The 22,934-nt window shown below is 35.3% G+C and overlaps 1 protein-coding gene across 1 annotated transcript in view; it reads right to left on the minus strand.

Moving 5' to 3' along the window:
• UNC5C (unc-5 netrin receptor C) overlaps positions 1 to 22,934 on the minus strand; it is a 555,959-nt gene that overhangs the window by 11,469 nt on the left and 521,556 nt on the right. Inside the window, exons 12-15 of the mRNA XM_053703452.1 lie at positions 21,628 to 21,796; positions 15,299 to 15,532; positions 12,324 to 12,473; positions 941 to 1,105 (exon numbers count right to left, since the gene is read on the minus strand). Coding sequence (XP_053559427.1) covers positions 941 to 1,105; positions 12,324 to 12,473; positions 15,299 to 15,532; positions 21,628 to 21,796 — 718 coding nt within the window. The remainder of the gene's footprint in view (positions 1 to 940; positions 1,106 to 12,323; positions 12,474 to 15,298; positions 15,533 to 21,627; positions 21,797 to 22,934) is intronic.

The raw sequence follows: 22,934 nt of genomic DNA on the forward strand, positions 1-22,934 counted from the left end.
AGCCAGCGTTAGCTACGCGGGTCGTTACCGACAAAACTCTAAATCTAGCCGTAAGTTTGTAGAGCTTCTCAACACTCGCAGACCTTTACAAAATCTATCTAGAGCACTGGTTTTCAAACCTGTCCTCAGGCCTAACAGGCCACATTTTAAAAATATCTGAACTGGAGCACAGGTGAAATAATCAGCTGATTATTTTACCTGCTCTCATCCAAGGTAATCCTGAAAACCTGGCCTGTTGGGATGGCTTAAGGACAGGTTTAAAAAACAGTGATCTAGAGCTACAAAGTGTATTTACCAATGGACGTTTCTCACCTATGTTACTAGGTTTCAAAGAATTGCATGATTTGGGGATTTTTTATCATAAAATACATAACTCTCAATTCTAACTTAATCTAGGCCACTAACTTTAAAGTCAAAGGGGTCAATTTATTATTGGCCGAATTGGGCCAATTCACTGTGTTTCCGCGCAAGATTTTAGGCTCATACACCACTTCTGAGGCTGGGTGCAGCAATCCGCCCAATCCTATACGATCGGGCTGATTGACCCCCCCTGCTAGCGGCCGATTGGCCGTTAATCTGCAGTGGGCGGTATTGCACAAGCAGTTCACTAGAACTGCTTGTGCAATGCTGAATACAGACAGCGTATGCTGTCCACATTTAGCGATATTTGGCGGACATGATACGCTACAGCATATCATGTCCGCCAGACTTTAATAAATTGACCCCAAAGTGTGTTAGGGCACTTTTTGAGAAAAAATAAGTAAATAAATCACAAATATATTTATTTTGCCTTTTTTCATTGTTTTCTTGTTTTATTCGTTCTTGTAATTAGTAAACGTTGCTGAAGAAGTTATCACATTGCACCACACAAAGAATAGATTTAAAGAAAGATGTGTTTTTGCCACTAATAATGACTAAGTTATCAGGATTTATTCCATACCTCTGAGGCTGTGCAGTTCAGCTGGAAAATTTGTCCTTCTCCTTCCACCTGTCTTACACACAGCTTACAAATTAACTCTATGGTACTCAGGCTGAAGCGTTCCAGAGTAAAGGTGCATTGAAGATTCCTTTGGCAACCACTCCAAATATGATAGAATGGAATTTCCTAGAAGATTGCACAAATAAGAACACACATTTTTAGTTCACACAAACAAACATCATTCAACATCTACTATTTTTTATTTGTAAATTCTACTCAAATTTCATGAAGTGTAAAATGGATCACTAAAGGGAAGCAAGTCCCTGTATCAGCTTGTTGGCAAAAGCATTTCCATTCTGTCAATCAAGCAACAAATCTGAGTCACTAAGTGACATACACAATGCCAATAAAATACAAGTTGTACTACAAGGAGCAGCTCTTGTTATTCACAAGATGTCTGTCCCTTTGTAGAAGAGGCAATATTCTGCTTCTTGTTTCAGCCTCAACCACTTCAGCACATTATGGGTACAATATGCAGGTCTCTGGGGAGGGATGGTCTGCAGAATGCAGCCTGGTTAATGGAAGCTGAGAGCAGTGAAGAGAAGTTGTTCTGCCTGCAGGCACTAACATTCAGATGCTGACCTAGCACTCTACCAGATCTATAGCCAACCACTTAGAACAACATAGCTGAAGTCATCCCAAGGGTAGCAACATTAACCAAGCCAGCAGAGATATTGTACAGACACAGGCAACGATAAACATGTATTTCTTTACATTACTTTATATGTACGCCTAGAAGTATTTCCAACACCTATGGAATACTCATAGGTAAATCAGAATTGAAAGAGAATAGTACTAAAAAAATAATAATCTGTTTTTAAAATTAAAGATCAGCATTTGTATATATCAAAAAAAAAATTTTTAACTAAATCTTTTAACTAATTCTCACAGACTGTTAAAGACAAATGCCTCTGCTTCAAGTATAACAAAAAAGTATTAATTTATTCAGGACAGGAATTTGAGTTTTTCATAAAACATAAAGCTGAAATAAAAAGTGAACTACAATGTCCCTTTAATATCCAATACAGAATTTCGGAATCAGCTGCAGAAACTTGTTCCAAAGACATTATTTGTAGTATTTTTTCTGACATATTTGTTTTACCTTTTCACAGACATATTTAAAATTTTCTACAAATTTGCTTTAACATTTTGTTTTTAGTATTTTTAAGAAAAATATGTATATTAAAAAAAATCCTCATAAATAGCGCATAAACCAGCCTACACCTATACAAAAGTATGAATGTCCTATAGGGGCCGATTTAACATGCCCCAAATGGTACCTAATGCACCTGTTTCCCCGCGAGCCTTCAGACTCTCCTTAACTCGTCCACTGCCTCTGAGTCTGCGGACATCAATCCACCCGATCGAATATGATCAGGTTGATTGAAGCCCCCTACTAGCAGCCGATTGGCTGTGAATCTGCAGGGGGTGGCATTGCACAAGCAGTTCACCAGAACTGCTTGTGCAATGTTAAATGCCGACAGCATATGCTGTCTGCATTTAACGATGCAGGGCGGACATGATTCTCTATAGCGAATCATGTCCGTCTGGGGTATACTAAATAATATCAATAAGCATAAATAAAAACAGAAATGCTTACAGAATCAGCACAGGACAAAATTCTCTTAAAGTAAATTACTCTGGCCCTGGTGGAGGGGGCACAGAGATAAGGTTCCATTAACAGAAAATTTAAATCATAAATTGATTTTTCACATTCCTTTTTTTTTTTTAAGCATATCAAACCTAAAATTGTCAAAACTTTCTATATATAACCAAACAACAGCACTACCTGAGCTACAAATCCTTTTTTTTTAAGTTTTTAGATGCTCTTTAACAGTATTTTTCAACTGTGGTCCTCAAGTACCCTCAACAATTAAGGTTTTCATTATAGCTGAACTAACGCAAAGGTCAAATAATCAGCTGATGGGTGAGAGCAGGTTAGTAACCATGGTTACTGATCAGCTGATTATTTCACCGGAGCTCTAGCTCAGCTATAATGAAAACCTGGTCTGTTGAGGGTACTTGAGGACAGCAGTTAAGAAACACTGCTCTATAACACACTGGGTTGGTCACAATCATTTAAAGAAGCTTATCTTGATTTTTCTACAGAATTCACTATTAAAGTGTGTGGGGATTTTTATAGATATAGATTATTTTATAGATTATTTTTATATATTTTTTTTATAGATTCCTTTTTTTATTTCAGTTTCACACAACAAAATTGCAAAAAAAGGCCCATTACAATAATCTGAAAACTGTTAATGTTTACAAAGCTGTTCTGGAGAGAATCAAAGACTCTCATTTCATGAAAGAGCAGTCTATGTGGTTCAAAATCTTCACATTTATGCTTACGTCCTAGGCAATCCTTCACAATGATAAGTTCTAAAGGATTGATTGCCTATACACCTGAATGACCGACTGCATATTGAAGACATAGCAGCATGTACCATAGTTACAAATACATTTAGGCCTTAACTATTATAAACTGTTGAAAAAGGCAAAAATAAAACTCCACAAAGTAAAACATAACAAGAAAAATAAAAGAAATGGAACTAAAAATACACATCTACAAAACAAAAATAACCAGTTGTACTCATGAACAATGAAGGTTCAATATACAGTAGTATAGCTGAAAACCCTCAAATACCCGTATCCTGCTTGTTATTACTGTACTTAAAGGACTTCCAAAGGAGAAGAATATCATCAAAGAAGTCTGTTACCTAATTTAAGGTAATGAAATCTGTCTAAAGTAAAGTCCGAATTAACTAGTTTCCTCCACTCTCTAATAGTGGGGATTTTGGTGGATTTCCAGCACCTGGGTATCATTTGTTTTGCTGCATTTAGCATAATTTGGAATAGCTGTCTCCGTATTTTACACGCAATCTGAGGTGATTTTTTAAGTAAAATCAGCTCTGGACTTGTGTTCAGTTGCGTGTGCAATACAAGGTTAATATCTTTGAAGGTCTTTAACCAAAATTAATTTATAGGTGCACACTCCCACCAAATATGTCTCATGTGACCTACTTGTTCACAACCTCTCCAGCATGCGCTAGAACTTTTTTTTTATATATATATATATGCTTAATTTTTGCAGGTGTCAGGTACAACCTCATGCAAATTTTAATGTTTGTTTCTTTTGCGCCCGAGGAATGTGCAGACTGCGCTAGTCTTCTAAATCTGGTGTTCCACTCCTTCTGTGTTGTGTTTGTATTAATTTCCTTGTCCCAGCTTTTCGTATAAGAAGGGAGATTTGGAAATCTGTTATCAAGTACTATTTTATATAGTGTAGAAATTGATTTATGAGATTTCGAGCCATGAAGACATGTTCACTCGAACTGGGTGGGAGGGTGTAAGAAGTCAGATTTGCATCTGTGGGAGAAGATAAAATGTCTTACCTGATGATAACTAAACCAAGAAGTGAAGAAGGGAAGTGTTAAGGTGTCTATGTGTTGCTTCGTTTTTAAGTTACTATTATCTAGTAGTGTATGGATGGGGATCAGGGATGAAAATGAGTTATCTGCAGGATTCTCCACTTTTAGGCCTGGTGGAAATTCAGGGATTAATAATAAATTTGTAAGTGGAGAATACTTTGTCAAATTTTTTTTAATTGATTTGAGTACAAACAACCAATCTTTCCATGTTTCGTTGGTTATGGAAGATTGGGAGATTGTTGGACTTTGAGTGCTAGTGTGTTCCAGCACCTATTGCCCAGGTTTTTTTAATCCGCTAAGAAGGTTTCTATCTGCACCCACCATTTGGAATTATCTCCATCATGACCACACCAATCCAAGACTCTTTGTAGAGAGATGGCTAGCTTATATGAGCTAAGGTGAGGGACACTTAGGCCTCCATGTGCTGGGAATTTGTTGATCATGCTTTTATTGATGCATGGTGGTCTACGACGCCAAATGTAGTCATTCATTATCTTTTGTAAGATGTCTATTTTCCTAGAAATGTTTTGAATGGGGACAGTCTGGAGTATATATAATGCTTTAGGCAGCAACACCATTTTAGCTGCTTGAATCCGGCCTAGCCACGATATGTTTTTTAATAGCCAAGAAGAGGTCAGAGATGGAAATTCATTAATCAACTCCCCATAGTTATGTTTACGTGTGTTTTGTCTATCAGGTGTTAGAAAGATGCCTAAATACTTTAAATATTTTGTTTGTGCTTTAAGGGGGCACTGAGCCTTAATTTCCTCTAGGGTCTGCTGTGCCACATTAACTGGTAAAAATTTAGATTTTGACATGTTAACCGAAAAATTTAGAGACCATCCCAAAATGAGTTAGTTCTGTCATGGCATGCGTTATAGAGTTTAGGGGATCAGCCACTGTCAATAATAGGTCATTAGCATAAATAGCTAACTTATGATGTCGATGTCCTATCTGTATACCTTGAATTTGAGATTTCGCCCTGATCTTGATTACAAGAGGTTCTAAAGAAAGGATGAATAGTAAAGGGAAAAGTCTAGACTCATTTCTTATTTCAAAAGCATCAGTTAGTGTCCCATTTATCCTTACCTGTGCCGTTGGATTAACGTATAGGGCCATTATTTTTTGTATAAACAAGATGGGGAAGTTAAACCGTCAAAGTGGTTTATAGATACATTTTAATACAATAAAGGCTTTATCTAAAGGCTTGGACCCCCATCCCCCCACCCAATATTATCAAGAAAAGAAAATATATATATATGCATTGAAGTACTCTCATCATGTGATTTATCTAGATTCTTGATAAATCCTTTAGTGGTTTAAAGGCACAGCTCTGTTACAATTAAAAAATTAAAAATACCCTATGAACAGTGAAAATATGCGTTAACAAATAAGCTTTCTATGCAAATTATCTTTACTAGATGATAAAAAAAAATCTCCAATTAGCTCTTGTATTTTTCAAATTTCAATTTTTATTACTGTAACAAATTTATACCAAGTAGGCTGAATTTAAAAAATTTTCAGCATGTCTCTCTATCATGGCTGATGATCTAAAGCTCTCCGCTCTGGCAAGATGATCTAATAAGTATTGTCAGTACTGTGAGGTCCCTCAAAGAATTTTAGAAAAGCAAATTTTGGTTCGAGAGCTGTTTATCTCGCTATGCAGGGTTCTGTATGGGAAGAAGAGGCACCTTCTTTATTATAATATAATGTAATTATAATATAATGCTAAAAATATCTTCTGGCCCTTAGTCTGTGCACCAAACAATAAGAGGTCAATTTATCAAGGTGCGGACGGACATGATACGCGGCATCGTATCATGTCTGCCGCACATCAATAAATGCCGAGAGCATACACTGTCGGCATTTATCATTGCACCAGCAGTTCTGGTGAACTGCTGGTGCAATGCCGCCCCCTGCAGATTCGTGGCTAATCAGCCGCTAGCAGGGGGTGTCAATCAACCCGATTGTATCTGATCGGGCTGATTGCTGTCTGTCACCTCAGAGGTGGCTGACGAGTTAAGGAGCAGCAGTCTTAGGACCGCTGCTTCTTAACTTCCGCTTCAGGCGGACCTGAAGCGGAGTGGGTCGGAAGCAGCATCCGCTGCTTCATAAATTGACCCCAGAATCTTAAAAATACTAAATATAAATATGAATATAAGTTCAACATGTCTTCCAAAATTGATATAAACCCAAGATCATCATACAAATAGTAGTACTTTGAAGTTCTTTATACCTACTGCTTGGAAATACACTACGTTTCAAGCCAATATGGCTCTTAGTACATGACTAAGAGCCATATTGGCTTGAAACGTTGTATGTTGGGACCCAGGATAAGAAAATAAAGGTCTTTTAACTATCATGGTGGCTGGAGTTTTTTGAAATTTGTGATTGTGCTGAGGACTTGGCAAGTCTGTTGCTCCGTGCCCCACAAGAGAAGATTTAGGTGTGCTGTTTTCCACTTTTTTGAATTTGCTGGAAATACACTACCCCATGAGATTTACCTCCATGCCCTAAATATAAGAACAGAGGATTTTGTAGTTGGTTTGTCTAATGAAACCCCAAATGGACATATTAAAATGTTACATTTTAAAATTTTAATAAGTCAAGTGGCACTAAGGGGTTTACTTCAAAATTAAGGGGTTTAGTAACCCCCAATTCACAGTAAAGTGCCAAATAGGAGCCACATTATTATACCCATTCAAAAGGTATCATCCAAATAATATCTGAATTAAATATAATTATATTATTATAATAGAATGCTCACAATATTGCTGCAATTATGCATAGCCATAATCTGGGGCGGGCTGTGTTTATAAAGAAAAAATACATAATATATAAGGGCTGAAGAGAATATAAGCAGACTGTGAAAGAGAAATAAGTGCATTCTGGCCACAATGATATAGGAAGAAATGTTTTTAACAATTGATTATTTCCAGAATATTTTCTTCTGCAGTCAGGAGATCTAGACATGCAAATGAGAACAGTCAGTCTACTGTCACTAAGGGTTCCCATCTCTATAAAACACTATTATTATAGAAAAACTGTGTGCATCTTTGCAAACAACACATACTTATCCTCAATATAGTAGAAGCATGTTTCTCACTTCATAAGGTTTATAGCTAACGAAAAACCGACTAGTCTTTTGTCCAGTTTATATGGATTGTTTTCTAAATTTATAGATGTAGCTGTTATTTTATATAGCCTATGTTTTATTGCATATTTGTGTTTCTAAAAAAAATAATGCCAGATGTTTATTCATTATTTAGACTGCAGTTTAGATTACTTTTATGTTTCCTGTGAAAGTCATTTGAATTTAAATGCTTCCATTGTCTTTACATAAACACTTAATTTTTCATTTAATATAAAAAGCAGCTAACATTACAAAAATTCTTAAACTTTTCTCACAGCATATTTAGAGAGATAATAATATGAATAATCAAATTTAAGTTTTTATAATGAATTTCACTACTATGGAAATACAATATTTAAGTTATAACACTTTTCAGTATATGAAGAACATTTTTAGCCGCCACAAAATTATCACTATAATTATTATTATCTATCGGCTAGATTACGAGTTTTGCGTTATGAGTAAAAAAGCAGCGTTATGGGTTATAACGCTGCTTTTTCACAACCGCTGCTATTACGAGTCTTGTAGGTAAAGCTGTCCCGCACACTTTTTTGGCCTTAACGCAAATTAACTTACGCAATTTGTGTAGTCTTTTTTCAATGGGACTTCCATAGCACCGATATTACAAGCTTTTTCTGGGAGGCCAAAAAGTGAGCGGTACAGCCTATCCCGCAAGATTCGTAATGCAATCTAAAGTCAGTAGTAATGAGTTTTACGCTACAAAGCCGTAAAAAACATAAACCTCATAACTAAAGTGCTAAAAAGTACACTAACACCCATAAACTACCTATTAACCCCTAAACCGAGGCCCTCCCGTATCGCAAACACTAAAATAAAATTATTAACCCCTAATCTGCTGCTCCCGACATCACCACCACTAGAGTAAACATATTAACCTGTAAACCGCCGCCCTCCCACCTCGCAAACACTAGTTAAATATTATTAACCCCTAATCTGACGCCCCTAACATCGCCGCCACCTACCTACATTTATTAACCCCTAATCTGCCGCCCCCAATGTCGCCGCCACTATACTAAATTTATTAACCCCTAAACCTAAGTCTAACCCTAACACCCCCTAACTTAAATATAATTAAAATAAATCTAAATAAAAATTGCTATCATTACATAAATAATTCCTATTTAAAACTAAATACTTACCTATAAAAAAAAACTAAGCTATCTACAATATAACTAATAGTTACATTGTAGCTAGCTTAGGGTTTATTTTTTATTTTACAGGCAAGTTTGTATTTATTTTAACTAGGTAGAATAGTTACTAAATAGTTATTAACTATTTACTAACTACCTAGCTAAAATAAATACAAATTTACCTGTAAAATAAAACCTAACCTGTCTTACACTAACACCTAACCTTACACTACAATTAAATAAATTAAATTAATTAAATACAATTACCTAAATTACAAAAAACAAACAAACACTAATTTACACAAAATAAAAACAAATTATTAGATATTTAAACTAATTACACCTAATCTAATAGCCCTATCAAAATAAAAAAAAATAAAAAACCCTAGCCTAAACTAAACTACCAATAGCCCTTAAAAGTGCCTTTTGCGGGGCATTGCCCCAAATAAATCAGCTCTTTTACCTGTAAAAAAACCCAGTAAAACCCACCACCCACACAACCAACCCCCCAAATAAAATCCTAACTAAAAAAAAACTAAGCTCCCCATTGCCCTGAATCGGAATTAAAGGTGAAAACATCCTATTTGCTGATGCAATCAGCCAATAGGATTGAGCTTCAATCCTATTGGTTGATCCAATCAGCCAATAGGATTGAGCTTGCATTCTATTGGTGGTTCCAATCAGCCAATAGAATATGAGCTCAATCCTATTGCATCAGCCAATAGGATTTTTTCACCTTTAATACCGATTGGTTGATAGAATTCTATCAGCCAATCGGAATTAAAGGGACACCATCTTGGATGACGTAATTTAAAGGAACCTTCATTCATCTTTAGTTGTCGGAAGAAGAGGATGCTCCGCGCCGGATGTCTTGAAGATGGACCCGCTCCTCGCCGGATGGATGAAGATAGAAGATCTGCCCGTCTGGAGGACCACTTCTTGATGCTTGGATGAAGACTTCTCCCGGCTTAGTTGAGGACTTCTTGCGGCTTCGCTGAGGACTTCTCCTGGCTTTGTTTAGGATGGATGTCCGGTCTTCAAAACTGTAAGTGGATCTTCAGGGGTTAGTGTTAGGTTTTTTTTTAAGGGTTTATTGGGTGGGTTTTAGTTTTAGATTAGGGTTTGGGCAGCAATAGAGCTAAATGCCCTTATAAGGGCAATGCCCATCCAAATGCCCTTTTCAGGGTAAAGGGGAGCTTAGGTTTTTTTAGGTAGGATTTTATTTGGGGGGTTGGTTGTGTGGGTGGTGGGTTTTACTGTTGGGGGGTTTGTTTATATATTTTTTTACAGGTAAAAGAGCTGATTACTTTGGGGCAATGCCTCGCAAAAGGCCCTTTTAAGGGCTCTTGGTAGTTTAGTTTAGGCTACGTTTTTTTTTATTTTGGGGGGGCTTTTTTATTTTGATAGGGCTATTAGATTAGGTGTAATTAGTTTAAATATCTGATAATTTGTTGTTTTTTTGTGTAATTTAGTGTTTGTTTGTTTTTTTTATTTAGGTAATTGTATTTAATTAATTTAATTTATTTAATTGTAGTGTAAGGTTAGGTTTTATTTTACAGGTAAATTTGTATTTATTTTAGCTAGGTAGTTAGTAAATAGTTAATAACTATTTAGTAACTCTTCTACCTAGTTAAAATAAATACAAACTTGCCTGTAAAATAAAAATACATTTTATAGATAAGTATTTAGTTTTAAATAGAAATTATTTAGGTAATGATAGCAATTTTTATTTAGATTTATTTTAATTATATTTAAGTTAGGGGGTGTTAGGGTTAGACTTAGGTTTAGGAGTTAATAAATTTAGTATAGTGGCGGCAACGTTGGGGGTGGCAGATTAGGGGTTAATAAATGTAGGTAGGTGGCGGCGATGTTAGGGGCAGCAGATTAGGAGTTAATAATATTTATCTAGTGTTTGTGATGCGGGAGTGCGGCGGTTTAGGGGTTAATATGTTAATTATAGTGGTGGCGATGTCCGGATCAGCAGATTTGGGGTTAATAAGTATAATGTAGGTGGCGGCGATGTCGAGGGCGGCAGATTAGGGGTTAATAAGTGTAAGATTAGGGGGGTTTAGACTTGGGGTTTATGTTAGGGTGTTAGGTGTAAACATAAATGTTGTTTCCCCATAGGAATCAATGGGGCTGCGTTACGGAGCTTTACTCTGCTTTATTGCAGGTGTTAGGCTTTTTTTCAGCTGGCTCTCCCCATTGATGTCTAGGGGGAAATCGTGCACAAGCACGTAAAACCAGCTCACCGCTGACTTAAGCAGTGCTGGTATTGGAGTGCGGTATGGAGCTCAATTTTGCTCTACGCTCACTTCTTGCCTAATGACGCTGGGTTTATGAAAACCTGTAATACCAGCGCTGTAGGTAATTGAGCAGTGACAATAACCTGCAAGTTAGAACTGCACCCCTCATAATGAAAAACTCGTAAGCTAGCCGATTGTTAGTAGCATAATTAGCAATGCTGAGGAAATTTCAAGATAAAATATCTTCCTTTTTTACACAGAGATTTTTATTTGGTATTTTTGACTCAGTTTTTTGCAGATACTCTGCTTCATTTTTAAGTGATTCAGTATTTGGGTAACATCCCTTTAAAGGGCCATAATACCCAAATGTTTAAACACTGAAAGTGATTGAAACTGATGCAGTATAACTGTAAAAAGCTGATTAGAAAATATCACCTGAACATCTCTATGTAAAAAAGAAAGATATTTTACCTCAAAAGTTCCTCAGTAGCCACCTCCCATTGTAAAGGATTTCTAAGCAGCATTTTAGTGTGTTTGTCCTGGGACATCTGAAGGGACTAGCATCGTGCACTCTCATATTATTTCACCAATCAGGTAAAGGAAGCTTACTATGAAATCTCATGAGAGCTAAGTCAAATCTCATGAGATCACAGTAAGAGTTCATGACCTCAGCACTGCTGATGCTGATTGGCTGCTGTTCATTTCTTCATTTTTTTTTTCATTTTTTTACCTGCAGCTGGGAGCAGCTGAGTATAACTTTTTACACAGAACTTACTCTGCTGAGCTGAGGAAATTGTGAGGTAAAATATCTTCCTTTTTTACATAGAGAAGCTCAGGTGATATTTTCCTGTCAGCTTTTTACAGTTATACTGCATCAGTTTCAAGTGATTTAGCATATGAGTATTATGTCCCTTTAAATCCTTTTATTACTGCATGAACATTCCAAGTTAAGTCTTTGTTTAACCCCCAATAACTGGCTAAACATATTTTTAAAGACCCAATTGGGAGCTGCAATGCATTGTTGTTCCAGAGCAGAAAGTGGCCCGTGAGCCAATCAGAAGTAGAATAAGCAAATAGTTGACATTCAGAGGCCTTGTTTTGTTGAAGACAGGCTTGGCAGCACTTCTGCTGCAGAAGCTTAAATATGTGTTTAATTATTTGAACTACATCATTGTATTGCTGTGCCAACATGTCCCTTTAATTATCAACATAAATCCCAACACACAGGAGAAGTGATCAACTGAAACAAAGTGAATTGGTGACCTGCCCTTTATTTAACTGTTTATTGTGTACTGAACTGTGATTCAAGATTTACCCAAGGCAGAAGGTTTTTGAGATTACAGACAAAAATAAATTATCCTTTAAGTAAATTCTATAAATTACCTGATATTTAGCTAACAATTTACTTTTCCAGAGGGAGTGCGGGACATCATGGATTGACAAGCGCAGATTGTGAGTACTTCCTTTAAAGTGAAGTGTTTTAGGTTCATCCAGCAACTGCCCTCCCACTTTTCTTTCCTGTAGTATCACTTCCTATATCCATAAACAAAATAAAATCAATACAAGGATACAATAAACTTACATCTTATATACAAAGATAAATTATAACATTAAGATCATGTGCATACTTCACTGAGAAAAAATGAAGCTAGTAAAATATTATATACATACATTTAGTCTAGTGTTTTTTTTTTAATGTCTAATATATTTACAAATTTTACATACACACACAGACACACACATATTCATATATACACACACACACATATATATAAACACACACAGACATTTATACATATTCATATACACACACACACATATAAACACACACATCTACAGGCAGTCCCCGGGTTACAGACATCCGACTTAAGTACAACTCGTACTTACAAACTGAGAAAATAGAGCTTTATCGCCAATCCTTCTTTCCAGGATAACCCAAAATACTCAAAATCCAATTGTCACCAGGACAGAAAGTGATGTGAAATTTTCTCAACAGGGGCACAGATAGCAAAACAAACTTTTTCCTATGCTATCTAAAACTAAAAAAATGTTTGGCTAGAGTTTCACCTAAAAAAAAAAGTGCATGTTCCAACTTACTGTACATACAAATTTGACTTAAGAACAAACCTACAGAACCTTTCTTGTTCCGACTGCCTGTATACACATTCATATACACACACACACACACACATATATATATATATACATAGATACATACACAGTGCCACACATACATACACATATACACAAACACACACAGACACATACATACACAAATACACGTGCATATTCACATATCAATCATTATATATATGTTCATGTATATATCTCATGCATTTGCATATAGCTTATTGACACTGCTTTAAAAAGATGATTTACTATTTGTTTCAATATCTTTTAATTAGAAAGACTAATGGTATATTCTTATCTCCTCTGGGCCTACTACAGAGAAGTTTTGGATCAATTTTCACAAAGCTCATTCACGAACCAAGTGAAATTGTAATGTAATTTTTTTGCTTGTTTATTAGTCATTAAATGAAAAGAGGACATAATTAGAAACCATCTAGATTTACAATGATGCAAATCAATCACTCCTATTTATTTGTAGTGTGTCCTAATTACCTCATCAGGATGTCTAAGAGTAATCAATGGTAATCATCTGATTACAATAGATCTTCATTTATGACTAAATTGCCTCCATGGGTCATATAAAGAGAGATTCATAGCGCTACAGTATATGAGGCAGTTTTGTGGTTCAAGTCCGACCAACTGTAACATCTGTATAGATGAGATCAGAATGCAAGTTTAGACAAAGTGGTAACTTTAATGCTGTTTCAAGGTCACTTAGTATACTCCCACAGATATGTAATGATAATATAGCTGAGGGCAAGATGATCAGTTTGTTGATGCCAGATTTTAAAGATCTCTTACTGCATTACTGCTTTGCCGAAACCAGCATCTGAAAACGAATTACAGAAGGGCTCAGATTTGTCAACATGTAAAAAAATGTATCCATGTTTTGATAGTTATAAAATGTATATATATATATATATATATATATATAGTGAAATGTATTACAGTATTAATATTTAGATTACTTCACACACACACACACACACACACACACACAAAGCTAGGAAATAATTTAATGGACATGAATCGTATTTTTTTCTTTCATGATTCTGACAGAGCTTGCAATTTTAAATAACTTTCAAATTTATTTTAATTATCTAATTTGTTTAATTTTCCTTTGTATCCTTTGTTGAAACATATACCTAGGTAGGCCTAGAGCTGCTGATTGGTGGCTGCACATATACACCTCTTGTCATTAGCTTTCAGCTAGCTCCTAGTAGTGCATAACTGCTCCTTTAACAAAATATACCAAGAGAATGAAGCAAACTAAATAACCAAAGTAAAAATTGCTCTGAAACTCAAAATAGGTATCCCAGAATGCCTACAATTCCAATGATGCTGTGAGGTGGTGAAACCAAGATGGTGAAACCAACAACCATGCAAAAAAATATTAAAAATACAAATGGCTACACTTACTATTAATTATTAATATATATGTTATTATTATGACATTAAACTAGTAGAATGTTCATAGCTATTCTAACATGGTGTATGTCAGAGAATAGATTCAATGATTAAGTGCAACATTGACATGAAACACATCAGAATTGTTCTGAGAATTCCATTATTTTAATGGTTTATTAAAGGGACATACCAATGTAAAAAGGAAATGCTCTAATGTTTTAGAACATTTTATCATTACACTGTTTACATTTAACAATGTGTTTAACCTCTGCAAAGGAAAACAAATGTGCTACTGGGATGTAACTGAACACATCTAGTAAGACAATGATAAGACACAAATGTGTAGCTACCAATCACAGCTAGCTCCCAGTAGTGCATTGCTGCTCCAAAACCTAACTAGGCATGCTTTTCAATAAAGGATACCAAAACAACAAAGTCAATATTACAATACAAGTACATTGAAAAGTCTCTTAAATGGCATGATCTATCTGAACAATTAAAGTGTATTTTCGACTCTCATGTCCTTTAATTTAGTGCTCTTTCAAACAAACAGATGTTGCTTATCTGGGTTCTAAGTTTCATACTTAAATAGGGTGACCATATTGCCGCTTTAAAAAGGGACATATATGAAAAATACATATCTCAGGGCTGTTTTCAGGGCTGTTTAAAGAAATGGTTTGTATAAGAATCATGACATATGTATTTTTCATATGTTTCCCTTTTTAAAGCGGCAATATGGTCACCCTATACTTGAAGGAACAACTACACTGATTATAAGTTATTTGTCCATAAAAACACGTCATAAATATATTTTTAAATACCTTAAGTGCATCTTGTGTATCATCTAAACAGTATACTCGAATGTTATATTCCAGAGATGTACAGGATGTTGGACCAAATATAGCAAGTTTCAGACGTTTTGCTGATGATTTGCTAGTAGACTGCCCCACCAGTGCATAGGTACTTAATGTTTCCGTGAGTATGTGACAGGCTTCTGAGTTCATTTGAATGTAGCAAGGGGTGGTGAAATTCTCCTCTCCCACAACAACAACATCCTAGAAAAAAATATAAATAGCATCTTATTTTGGATATGTCCTTAGGAGTATTAATATGATACCAAAGTATGCTACGGCAGCTAGCGAATATCAGAATCCCATGATAACTCTATTAATCTTTAACAGTAAATTGACTGGGCCTTGTTCCTCTGTGATACCCTTCTGCTTTCCATTACAAGTGCCTGTGAATTATTCAGATGCTATAAACAGAGTTTACTTTTATATTTATATATTCATTACATAGGCTGAATTAAATAATGGCTGCAGAAATGAATTTGAGTCCTACAGACTTCCTATTTTAAATCCAGATTTTCTAATGCTCATTCCATGGAAATCAGAACTGTTTCTCTCTGTGGCTATAGAGGCTGAACGGTATTAGGATAAATTTGCTCTAACACATTTATTGTAAGGACCTTTTTCAAAATCAATCAAATGTAATTATTTCCAAAGTTATTATTATTTTTTTTCAGAAGAGAGTGTAACTAGGCATGCAGTGTAAAAACAAAAATCACTATTACTTTGAGGTATGCGTAATGCTAAGTGTGTAAGCTCATCACTGTAGGGATTTCTGGTTTGAGTTATTTATCATAGTAATTTGATCTAGGAAGTTAAGGTTATTTAGGTTATTTTTTCAAATTCTCAAAAGCTGTTGAAAAAACCTTAGTTAAAGTTCTCACAAAATTTCCAAAATTAAACACTGCACAGTTTAAAACTAATGATTTTTATTAAATAAGGAAACAATTGAGTTTGTTAAAATGTAAATTGAAACATTGCAAGAAAGACTTGACAAAAAAGCTGTTTAACAAAGCAAAACAGGCCAAAATGGGATTTAAAGAGGGTAAGATTGTTGATTTAGATAACTGATATAATCATAAATACTGCCAGGGAAGGACTGGTTCTCCTAATGGATTATGATAGTTTTGAATTTGAAAAATATAAATAGCAAAGGGGCACTACATAGTATAATCTTGTAAGATGGGGATAAAAACAAATATAAAAGTGACCACTCACAATTTAGTTAGCACCAAAGTGAATCGGTGCAGACAAGCAGGCTGGCACTCTCAGTCTTCAGATCACTGTACTCTGGTCAAAACCGATTCACGTGTGTGTTCTGGATCAGCTTGTACTGTTAGAAGGAAACAAATTCTGGTTTGTTTAAAAAGCAACCTTTATTTGCGACACGTTTCTCGGTCCTTCCACCCATTTGCCTGATGAAACAGTCGGAAGGATGAAAAAATTAATCACAAATAAAGGTTGCTTTTTAAGCAAGCCAGCACTTGTTTGCTTATATTAAAGGGACAGTCTAGTCCAAAATAAACTTTCATGTTTCAGATAGGGCATGTAATTTTAAACAACTTTCAGATTTACTTTTATCACCAATTTTGCTTTGTTCTTTTGGTATTCTTAGTTGAAAGCTGAACCTAGGAGGTTCATATTCTAATTTCTTAGACCTTGAAGGCCGTCTCTTATCTGAAAGCATTTTGACAGTTGTTCACCACTAGAGGGTGTTAGTTCATGTGTGTCATATAGATAACACTAGTAGAACTAGGAGTCAACACTGATTGGCTAAAATGCAAGTCTTTCAAAAGAACTGAAATAAAGGGGCAGTTTGCAGAGGCTTAGATACAAGATAATCACAGAGGTAAAAATTATATTAATATAACTGTGTTGGTTATGCAAAACTAGGGAATGGGTAAAAAAGGGATGATCGTTTGTATGGTCTATGGGGAGATAGGTTGTCATCACCCAGCTGTAATTTGTTATACCGTTTGGTATTTTTATTTTGTATAATAAAATACTGATTTTATACTTTTACATAAGTCTGGTGTTGGTGTAACTACCCTCATAGCAGTAACCTAAGGGCACTCTAGCTCTTCCTCCTCCTTCCACTGCAGTTTTGGCCGTAGTCTGTCATCCAGGAGACAAATATTTCCAGTTCATCCGGGGGAGATCAACACACAGCCAGCTGGTTTGCTGTTGAAAACCAGCCCGCCCCTACTGGCACAAGAGAGTGCCGCCTCGTTTGTGAGTACCCTTATTCTGCTCCTTTATTGGATTTTCTGGTTATATTGATCTACACATGTGGCGCCTCTGTTTTTGTTTTTGTTTCACATCATAAAAAAGGGATGATCTATCTTTTAAAACAATAAATATTCTGGTGTAGACTGTCCCTTTAAGTATATGCAATTCCAGCCTGGCTACAGCACATCGGCCTCAAGAGGGGGCAAGTTTGGAATTGCAGTAGCCATGTATTAGTGATCTGGTTTACCTTCACACAGTACAAGCTGATCTGAAACACACACGTGGAGCAGTTCTTACTGGAATACAGTCAGCGGGGGACTGAGAGTGCCAGCCTGCTTGTCTGCACTTATTCACCTTGCTGCTATCTAAGTTGCCAGTGGTCATTTTTATATTTGTTTTTATCCCCATCTTACAAGATAACGCTATGTGGTGCCCCTCTGCCTTTTATATTTTACAGAACTAATTGTCATTGCCTGCATGATTTGAAGTGGAGTCGCCTGGTCTGATCTACTTAAACATTGTGGCTTATTGTCCATTTTGACCACTTTGAACTTCTTTAGGGACAACTTTTACGAACTATTGAACTGTGAGGTTTTTCATTTTAGTGATTTATGTATTTGTCCTTACCTAAATGACCACAGTGATTTTTATTTATAGGTGTTTTGGCACCCCCTAGGCTGTATATCTTTTAGAGGTTTTGTGTCCTTGTAAACTTGAATTTGAAAAAAACAATAAAAACTCATTCAAAGAGCTTTTCTAAAAGACTGGAATAGACTAGAACCAAATGTTAGATTATGATGTTTATCTTCTTTTAATTCTCTAAACATGTGGAACTGGAAGGGGTTTCTCATTGAACTCATTCAGTGTACATGAAGAAACATTGTAGTCATCAGCGCTGGCTCTGAGTAAAGATGACAACAGCATGTGAGCATCCTGGGGGTTCCCTTTCAATACAGATCCTGGGAATTCCCATTGATGACTGAGGGTGGAACTGCTGGTGACATCATCATTTATGTGCATGGTGACATAAAAGGGAACCAGGAAATACCTGCATGTATGGCTGGAGGGAAGGGCTTTGGAAGTCAATATCAAAACCCACAGACTATGCACAGGGGCAAAAATGTAAATAAAAAAAAATAAAAAATAAAAAGGCAAAAAGAACAGGTTAATCACAAAACTTGTTTCTTCAAAAATGTGTTTTCCTATCCTGAATAGATCATTGTCCTTTTCATACTTGCAGAGGCTTGTCCTTTTCTACAAGTAAAGCAAGACTGTTATCCATATCAGCTAGTGAAGATTAAAAGGAAATGCAAAACCAATACTGTAGAATTAGTTTAATATTTAACAGCTTTTATTTACATTTTTTTGAAAAAATATATTTGTGTCATGTGTAAATGTCACTTTTACACAGGGTACAGTGTATTCAAACAATTTGGAATGAGTTTGAATTCAGAAACTGGAATTGGAAGGTTTGTAAAACATTTCCACTCACAGTACTTTCTCTATCTAGAAGACATTTTGTAATGCATTACAAAATCTTAGTTTTAACTCTACAGGAGAAATCTAGATGTAATGACAGCCAAAGACTCCATTTAAAAATAATAGTTATGGGTTAATGTTTGATGGTTGATCTAAGCATTTTTAGATATTGCTTTGAGTATTATATACACTGTTCTTCGCATTAATGTACAATAATATATGTTGGTACATTTGGTAAATTATCAAATGCAGCCTTTGCTAGATCTCTTGTAATGTTTTCCTTGTACTAATTGATTCAAAAGGGAGGCAAACAAACCGCGTGACAATTGACCGTTATTCTCTTATTAGTAGACAAAAAAACTGATTATAAAAAAAACCTTATAAATGTAAGATTTCTTATTTGTTTAAAATACAAGATAAACAAATCAAACCCTTATTATATTAGTACAAATAGAGACTGTCTACATATGAAGTTAAAGCACAGAATTTAAACATTTTCAATATTAATATTTTATATTTATTTATATGTTACTAAAACCAAACACATAATTAAAGATAGTGCTATTGCTTATCAAGTTAATTTGTTAGCAAATCTGTATTAGCTGCAAATCCAAACATGTCCACTAAGTGGCACTAGAATCAAAAATACAGTATACTGCATTACCTTTTTTAAACTCTGATTTTTGCAACAGACAGTCCATATGGGATAAGCCCATCAAAATCAGTTTTGGGGACAAAAAAAACAACAACAATCTGATTACACCAGATGCATTATGCAGCTGACAAAAATAAATAAATTATAATAATTGTATAGTGAAAGGTTGATGGAATTAAATTAGAAAATATATTAAGGAATACATTAATATTTAATATATTAGTCACTGGTGTCTTATATAGCTATTATCGTATTATGCTTACTGTCTGGTCAGCTGCAATACTTCATAAGTGCTACTGTGGCTAATTATACACATTTTTTATAATTATTTTTTGTGATATAATCTACAAAGCAGCAGCTGATAAATGATAAACTCAAGTTAAAACCCGTTCAATTTATTGACCTTAGCTGAATTGGTCTGCCAAGACTAGAATCTGCAAATCTAAGGTTTATTCAGTTAGTGCAAGTGGGCAACCTCATGAGAGTAAGATGCCAATTAAAAAGATAATAGAGATTAAAAAGAATATTTTCTTTGACTAGACTTTACATGTTTTTATCATAATAATAAAATATGTTCCAAAACAAAAATGTCTCACGCTTGGGTCTACTTGAGTGAAGTGCAAGCTGAATGTTTTAATCTGTGAACTAGGCCAGGATTTAATCAAATTAAACATTTATCAAAAGTACATTTTAGCATACTGATTACAGTATTGAGAATGTTTGTTATATAGCTGTGTTAAGAAACCCTCCTTGTAGCTGTATTTAACTCTGTGATTGGCATATTGCAATGCATCAGGTGCTCATCTCAGAGCATTTGTTAATTGGTGAATATGCACCATGTGACAAGCAAGTTAAAGCATTATTCACACACACCAATCAGCTGCTCCAAATACTTGGTCATCAGCAGCTGGAATATTTAAATGTGCCCATCACAGAATTAAAAAAAACAGCTACAAAGAAGCATTTTTTCAGCAATATTGCAAATTTAAAGGTACATTACACATCTCTTTTTTTGTGTGTAAGAATTGTGCTTTGTCCCACACTCTCTAGAGAGGCCAAAAAGCAAAATCTATCACCTAGGTTTTCAAAATACTGCAAATTACCTGAATCACAAACTTTACATTTTGGCCTCTTTAGTGAAAGTGAAACACAATTTTATATAAAAGCAAAATGTGTTAAAGGTTCTTTTTAACATGAATGTTCCTTTAAGCACAATTGTAGATCAAAACATCATCTAGAAAACGCATCTATACATTTTTTTTTATCCTGGATCTATATTATTAGTAGCTGATGGTGAACAAGGAGATCAAGAAACTTTACTGAAATGTAGTTGTGAGTGAGATATCCCAGAATCTACTGTGTTATGCAAACAACATTAAAAAACATGTGCATCATGAAAATGCAAATTGCACCTAAATCAGTATTGCAAGATGCTGGTTCCCCAAAAGTATATTTCAATAACTAAGTATGAAAGCATAAACAATACCAGAAGCGTGGCACACTGTACTGAACTAAATGAGAAATCTCTATAGCAATTTGCATTGCCAGCCCATTATCATTCATAATGTGTGACTCTCCTCTCTGTAACACGTATACATAACCCACTCCCTAATGCTCTTTTCATCCCAACGCAAATTATAATTCAATTCTTAAAATGTACTGTTCTTCTCACTGTTTATTTATTATTATACCCAAATATAACAGAACAATAAATGATGGTCAACAAATATTCTTGTCTCAGTGTATTATTATCTTCTATTTGAAAATTGGATGTAAATAATTAATTATCTGTAGGTAAATATCTCATCTGAATGGTATTAGGGCTTTAGAGTTTTTGATGAAGCATATTTTTTTTTTATGATTACAAACAATGCAGTAATATCATTGTGATGCATCACCTTGTGATAACCTAACAACAATATTCCCTATGGTAACTCACCTCCCACTGTCCTTGCACAGACTGCTCCTTCAGTTGGATTTTCCAGTCGTCAGGATTCATTTCTGCACAGTGGTGCATTGTGATAATAACAGGTCTGGTCATCAGTGTTCCTGGGGGTCCACAGCTTACTACTGGAGTCAACAGTGTCTGATTGTCTTCTATTGGGGGCCTAATGAAATAAACCATTCCATGAGTAAACCATTACCAATGCTGTATCCTAGCAATAAACAAATCTAGTGATATGATGCTTGCCCTTATAAATTATATATATATACAATCTATATGGGCAAGAATCATATCATCTATCTGTCTATCTATCTATCTATCTATCTATCTATCTATCTATCTATCTACCAATCATCTATCTATCTATCTATCTATCTAGTTTTTTTGACCATACTTCATTGTTTTCTCTTCTACTGTTTATCTGGCTTTCCTATTACCTGGACCTAATCAGAAATATGTTTATGGCCACATGACATGCTACAGATCACTGGCAACGAACACCGTAGCATTTTTTTTTCTCTTTTTCATTTTTTTATGAGAGAAATGTCTTTCAGTTGTGTTTGTTTTAAATTCATGTTACTGTTGTGAATGTTGTTGGCATTGCAGAGCTACGTCTCTAACTGTGTTAAAACACAGAGCTTTCATGTTCAATAGAAACCAGAGTAAAGGGACATAATATACTTCCTGCTAGCTCCAAAATGAATATAAAAAGCTTTAACCTTTTAACGCTGTTATGCTGTTCTATTCCGTCATAATTACATTGGGCTTTAGAGCCGTTATGATGGAATAGAACGTCATAGCCAACGGCTGACCTGAAGCCTACTGTGCTTCCTGGATTTGATCGCGGTCTGGAGGGCGTTCCTAGGGTTATAGGGACGCCCCCCAGACCCGAACCAATAATTGAAACTTTGCGATTGTGTGCACAATCGCGTGATTTCAATTTGTCTACATCAGAACAGTTGTTCCGTTGTAGACACTTTAACCCCGGCAGGAAAGGGTTAAAGGTACAGTCAACACCAGAATTTTTTATTGTTTAGAAAGATAGATAATCCCTTTATTACCCATTACCAAGTTTTGCATAACTAACACAGTTATATTAATATACTTTTTACCTCTGTGATTACCTTGTATCTAAGCCTCTGCAGACTGCCCCCTTATTTCAGCTCTTTTGACAGACTTGCATTTTAGCCAATCTCTCCAGTCCTCTCATAAGCAACTCACGGGCGTGAGCACAATGTTATCTATATGGCACATGAACTAAGGCCATGTCAAATGCATTGAAATAAGAGGCAGCCTTTAAG

The sequence above is a fragment of the Bombina bombina genome, chromosome 2 (genome assembly GCF_027579735.1).
Source record: "Bombina bombina isolate aBomBom1 chromosome 2, aBomBom1.pri, whole genome shotgun sequence".
Classification (NCBI taxonomy): Eukaryota; Metazoa; Chordata; class Amphibia; order Anura; family Bombinatoridae; genus Bombina; species Bombina bombina.